The sequence below is a fragment of the Callithrix jacchus genome, chromosome 9 (assembly GCF_049354715.1).
Source record: "Callithrix jacchus isolate 240 chromosome 9, calJac240_pri, whole genome shotgun sequence".
Lineage (NCBI taxonomy): Eukaryota > Metazoa > Chordata > Mammalia > Primates > Cebidae > Callithrix > Callithrix jacchus.
The window spans coordinates 54,914,379-54,920,378 of NC_133510.1; the positions used below are offsets into that span (position 1 = coordinate 54,914,379).

At 54.4% G+C, this 6,000-nt stretch overlaps 1 protein-coding gene and 1 pseudogene across 7 annotated transcripts in view; one reads left to right on the forward strand and one right to left on the reverse strand.

Moving 5' to 3' along the window:
- The window catches only part of XPOT (exportin for tRNA), a 46,201-nt gene extending 44,910 nt beyond the window's left edge, over nucleotides 1-1,291 (reverse strand). For 5 of the 7 annotated variants that reach the window (XM_078336130.1, XM_002752701.7, XM_078336128.1 and 2 more), the window contains exon 1: nucleotides 970-1,291. Coding sequence is in view for 1 of the 7 variants with exons in the window: in XM_035256198.3 (XP_035112089.3) it covers nucleotides 834-894 (61 nt within the window). In the remaining 6 variants the exon portion in view is untranslated. Of the gene's footprint in view, nucleotides 1-833 lie in introns of all 7 variants that reach the window. The other 2 variants (XM_035256198.3, XM_078336129.1) reach the window with 1 other exon arrangement.
- Nucleotides 1,292-3,708: 2,417 nt separating this feature from the next.
- Nucleotides 3,709-5,183, forward strand: LOC100407224 (PDZ and LIM domain protein 7 pseudogene; annotated as a pseudogene).
- Nucleotides 5,184-6,000: the final 817 nt, after the last annotated feature.

Here is a 6,000-nt window from a genome sequence, read left to right on the forward strand (position 1 = left end):
AGTCTGGCCAACAGGGTGAAATCCCGTCTCTACGAAAACTTAAAAAAAAAAAAAAAATTCGCCAGGTGTGGTGGCACGCGCCTGTAATCGAGCTACTCGGGAGGCTGAGGCAGGAGAGTCACTTGAACCTGGGAGAGAGAGGTTGCAGTGAGCCGAAATAGCACCACCACCGCACTGGGAGACAACAAGCATGCATCTTGCAAAGGTTCTGGAGGGAAGGCGAGCAACATACTTAAAATATTAAGCCTTAACTCTTCCTGGACAGCCATTAAGAATTAAACAATATGGAAAAACTCCACACCTTCTGAAGGCTGTTTCAAAGACTACGGTTCTTTCCAGCCTTTTAACACCATGCTGACAAGTCGGTTTAATAAAACTTAACTCTCCCCTAAACCCCGCCCGCCACAACTAATTAGCACTTTCAAAAAGTACTTGTTTTTCTGGTTACAGGGAAACCTCATGCTTCTCTAGTCCTGCAGGATAGTGAGGAAGGTTTGTGGAGAAATGGAGTGTCCGCGCTGGCCAATTACTACACAGAAATAACACTTTTCCCCCTTTTTGTCCCGGGGTGGGGGAGAATCAAGTTTGAGGTTTCCACAGTTGATAAGGCGCTACAACGATGACTAATGGGCTTGAGGGCCACAGGCGATACGGACCCTCCCCGTCCAGCCTTGCCCCCATCACTCGCCCGGATCCCTCCCCTAAAGGAAGCCTCGTGGCAATTCGGGTGATGAAACACCAGGCAACAAGCGGCCACGCATTCGCGACGCGCTACTCGACTGCGGCCCCGGCTCGTACCCACCCCCACCCGGTCAGCCCAGCCTGGGACGCACCGCCATGGAGGGTCCCAAGCCCGCACCCTCCCCGGCGTCGGGGCTGCCCCGGGCCGGTCATCCCCGGCCAACTTCCTCGAAGCCTCTCACGGACCAAGCCTAGTCTCGGTCCTGCCGCCCCCGAGCCCCGAGTCACCTTCCCTATCACTCCATCCCGCCTCCCAGCCTGCACTCCCGATGGTCGGCCAGCGGAGCGAAGCCGCACGCAGGGAGGTGGGAGAGCGGCCCTCGTCCTTGTCGCCGTAGTCCTCCGCCACGGCCGCAGCGCCAACGCCGGAGACTGAGCTGGCCGGGGCCGCGCGCCTCTCGTCGCTCCGCGTCCCCTGGCACCTTCTCTTGCGTGGCGCCGGACTAGCAGGCAGGCAAGCAAGCAAGCGGGCGGGGTCGGCGCCCCAGGAAGGGAAAGAGCGCGAGGGCCCGCTAACGCCGCCGCCGTCGCCGCTGAGTCAGCGCAAAGCGCGCTCCCCGCGTCGGTGCCGCGCGGGCGGGCGCCGGCGCCAGTAGTCTCACGGAGAGTGCGGGCAGCAGCCCGCGGGCTGGGGCCGGAGGCCTACAACTCCCAGCATGCAGCAAGAGGGCGGTGCTTCCGGGCGGCGAGGCGCCCACGCGCTCCCTGGCGCTCGCCGGAAGGCGTGGTCGCCGGACCCTGAGGTGCATGCCGGGATGAGGCGTCCGGCCCACAGGTCCCTACTCGACTCGTAAATGCCACGCGGTATCTGTGCAGTGTCAGATCTCAAGCGTCAGGTTCGCCGGGTGCATTCCACAAAGGCTTCTAGTAGTTAGAGTACGGATTCCCTAATCAGGATGATGTGGTTCTAACCACGTGAGTCAGTTTAATTGCTTGTCTAGGGCCCCAAGTGTCCCGAGTCCAGCTGCGTGAAGATCTGCTGATGAGTGCTAATGGTTTTTCAAAATTTTTTAAGTTTTATTTAATTTTTTTTTTTTGAGATGGAGTCTGTCTCTGTCTACTAGGCTGGAGTGCAAAAGGCGCGATCTTGGCTCCGCCTCCGGGGTTCAAGCAATTCTACTTCAGCCTCCCGAGTAGCTGGGACTACAGGTGCCCGCTACCACGCCTAGCTAATTTTTGCATTTTTCGTAGAGACGAGGTTTCCCCATGTTGGCCAGGCTCGTCTCGAACTCCTGACCATAGGTGATCCACCTGCCTCGGCCTCCCAAAGTGCTGGGGTTACGGGCATGAGCCACCGTGCCCGTCCCAAATTTATTTTAAACAGACTAAAGGTTTGTCCTTGAAAAGGAGAGCATTCTTAGGAAGTCCTACTCATAGGTTCTTTCGATACCACTAAATGTCACTTCATTTATTTGGTCACATATTTACTAATTTATTAATGCACATAGAGGCAGTGTAGGCTCAGGATGCCTCAACTTGACTGCTGTGAGGTTTGAGTTAATACATCTGTTTGACACACAATATGTGCCCAATATTTACATTTCACTGTTGATTATTCAATATGTACTAAATACAGACTAGGCTGCAGTCACAGACTACAAACAAAACTTGGGGGAGAAGGAGGAATGGGAAAAGCAGTAGAATAAAACTTACAATTTAACAGCCACATTTATTTATTTAGCTGGACAAGACACTACACCAGGCATTTCCTTTATAAAATACCTTTAGCCAGGCGTGGTGGCTCACGCCTATAATCCCAGCACTTTGGGAGGCCGAGGCAGGTGGATCACAAGATCAAGAGATGGAGACCATCCTGGCCAACATAGTGAAACCCCGTCTCTACTAAAAATACAAAAATTAGCTGGGCGTGGTGGCACACGCCTGTAGTCCCAGCTACTCGGGAGGCTGAAGCAGGAGAATTACTTGAACCCAGGAGGCGGAGGTTGCGGTGAGCCGATATCGCGCCATTGCACTCTAGCCTGGGTAACAAGAGCAAAACTCTGTCTCAAAAAATAGATAAATATTTTCAATGACTCTTGCATCATGTTTCTAATTTATTTGTTTAAAATGTCAAACTAGTGGCTACAAGATGTTTCTAAAGGAGAACTGGGTTTTATTTATGTATTTATTTTATTATTATTATTTTGAGACAGAGTCTTGCTCTGTCACTAGTCACCAGGCTGGAGTGCAGTGGCGTGATCTCGGCTCACTGCAACCTCTGCCTCCTGGGTTGAAGCAATTCTCCTGTCTCAGCCTCCCGAGTAGCTGGGACTACAGGCGCGAGCCACCACACCCAGCTAATTTTTGTATTTTAGTAGAGATTGGTTTCACTATGTTGGCCGGGATGATCTCAGTCTCTTGAGCTCATGATCTGCCTGCTTCGGCCTCCTAAAGTGCTGGGATTACAGGCGTGAGGCACTGCACCCGGCCTATTTATTTATTTATTTTTTAGAGACAGGGTCTGGCTCTGTTACCCAGTCTGGAGTGCAGTGGTCATAGTTCACTGCAGCATTTACCTCCTGGGCTCAAGCAATCCTCCTGCCTCAGCCACCCAAGGAGCTGGGACTACAGGTGCACTCCAGCATCCTTGGCTATTTTTGTTTGTTTTTATAGAGATGGGGACTTGCTGTGTTGCCCAGGCTGATCTCTAACTCCCAGGCTCAAATGAACCTGCCACCTCAGCCTCCCACAATGTTGGAATTACTGGTGTGAGTCCCTGTATCAGGCCTTAATTTTCTTCACATTGCTTTCAGTTGGCTTCCTAATGGAATGGGTTATTTGTTGTTGTTCTGGCATGCAAATTTTCTTTTGATTGTAATCCTTACGTGCATGGTGGCTCACGCCTATAATCCTAACACTTTGGGAGGCCGAGGTGGGTGGATCACCTGAGGTCAGGAGTTCAAGACCAGCCTGGCCATCATGGAGAAACCCCATTAAAAAAAAAATTTAGAGATCGCTGGCGGCTGATCCCAATGCGGCTCCCTGGAGCCTGACAGCGAGCAGCGCCCCGGCGGGGCCAAGCAGCTCACTCCTGGAGGCAAAGCAGCACAGGCTGGAGTGGCCGTTGGTGACTGGGTGCTGAGCATCGATGGCGAGAATGCAGGGAGCCTCACACACATCGAAGCTCAGAACAAGATCCGGGCCTGTGGGGAGCGCCTCAGCCTGGGCCTCAGCAGGGCCCAACCGGTTCAGAGCAAACCCCAGAAGGCCCCCGGCCCCTGCCGCGGACCCCCCGCGGTACACCTTTGCACCCAGCGTCTCCCTCAACAAGACGGCCCGGCCCTTCGGGGCGCCCCCGCCCGCTGACAACGCCCCGCAGCAGAATGGACAGCCGCTCCGACCGCTGGTCCCAGATGCCAGCAAGCAGCGGCTGATGGAGAACACTGAGGACTGGCGGCCACGGCCTGGGACAGGCCAGTCGCGTTCCTTCCGCATCCTTGCCCACCTCACAGGCACCGAGTTCATGCAAGACCCGGATGAGGAGCACCTGAAGAAATCAAGCCAGGTGCCCAGGACAGAAGCCCCAGACCCAGCCTCATCTTCACCCCAGGAGCCCTGGCCTGCAGGCCCTACCACCCCCAGCCCCACCAGCCGCCCACCCTGGGCCGTGGACCCTGCATTTGCGGAGCGCTATGCCCCGGACAAAACGAGCACAGTGCTGACCCGGCACAGCCAGCCGGCCACGCCCACCCCACTGCAGAACCGCACCTCCATCGTGCAGGCGGCCCGGGAGCGGGCCCAGGAGGGGGTGGCAACAACAGCAAGACTCCTGTGTGTCACCAGTGCCACAAGGTCATCCGGGGCCGCTACCTGGTGGCGCTGGGTCATGCATACCACCCCGAGGAGTTTGTGTGTAGCCAGTGTGGGAAGGTCCTGGAAGAGGGGGGCTTCTTCGAGGAGAAGGGCTCCATCTTCTGCCCACCGTGCTATGACGTGCGCTACGCACCCAGCTGCGCCAAGTGCAAGAAGAAGATTACAGGCGAGATCATGCATGCCCTGAAGATGACCTGGCATGTCCACTGCTTCACCTGCGCCGCCTGCAAGACGCCCATCCGGAACAGGGCCTTCTACATGGAGGAGGGCCCTACTGCGAGCGAGACTATGAGAAGATGTTTGGCACGAAATGTCGTGGCTGTGACTTCAAGATCGACGCCGGGGACCGCTTCCTGGAGGCGCTGGGCTTCAGCTGGCATGACACGTGCTTTGTCTGTGCGATATGTCAGATTAACCTTGAAGGAAAGACCTTCTACTCCAAGAAGGACAAGCCCCTCTGCAAGAGCCACGCCTTCTCCCATGTATGAGCCCCTTCTGCCCATGGCTGCCATGGCTGCCCCTAGCCTGAGGGGCCTGGAGTCATGGCCTGGCATTTCTGGGTAAGGCCAGCAACGGTTGCCTTAACCCTGGCTCCTGGCCCGAGCCTGGGGTTCCTTGGGCCCTGCCTCACCCCCCTTATCCTTGCATCCCACTCCCTTCACCACCACAGCACACTGGTGCTGGCCACACTGGCCCCCTTTCACCTCCAGTGCCACAATAAACCTGTGCTCAGCTGTGAAAAAAAAAAAAAAAATTTTTAAATCCTTACATGCATTATATTTCTACTATTCAAATTATTAATGCTATGTATCTCTTGTTTTACTTCTGAGAAAACCAAAGTCACGGTACTCTCAAGACTAGAGATAATTCAACAAAGCCTGTGAATCTCCCTCATTTGGAATCTCTCCGGGTCCAATAGGTTTTCCACTGCCAGGGCACTGCTGCTGAAGCTTTACTATATCAAACCACCCTCCCTAAAACCTCAGCGACCTTCTCCAAAGATGATGGCATGTGAGACTCAAGCTGGATTGATGGGTGGAATCTGGAAGCTAAAGAAACTCCATCTTGGGTACCAGTGTGCCATGTTGGCTTCTGATTAACCCCTGTTCCCAGAAGGCCGGTGGGATTTCAAGTTATGTGAGAGCACATACTGTAAATCCTGCCCTTAGGTCAAAACAGCCTTGATGGTATTGTACTTCAGGTGTCCTACACTTCCTCACCCAAATCTCATCTTGAATTGGAATTCCCATAATCCCCTTATGTCGTGAGAGGGACCAGGTGGAGATAATTGAATCATGGGGTGTTGGGGACCAGCCCAACCCCCTATGTGGGTGCCCTTAGTCCTGGCAGTGATGAGGGATTGGGAAAAGGAAATAAAGACAGAGACAAAAGAGTAGAAGTTACAGCATGGGTCCAGGGGACCAATGCAAGCGTGGCAACTGCATT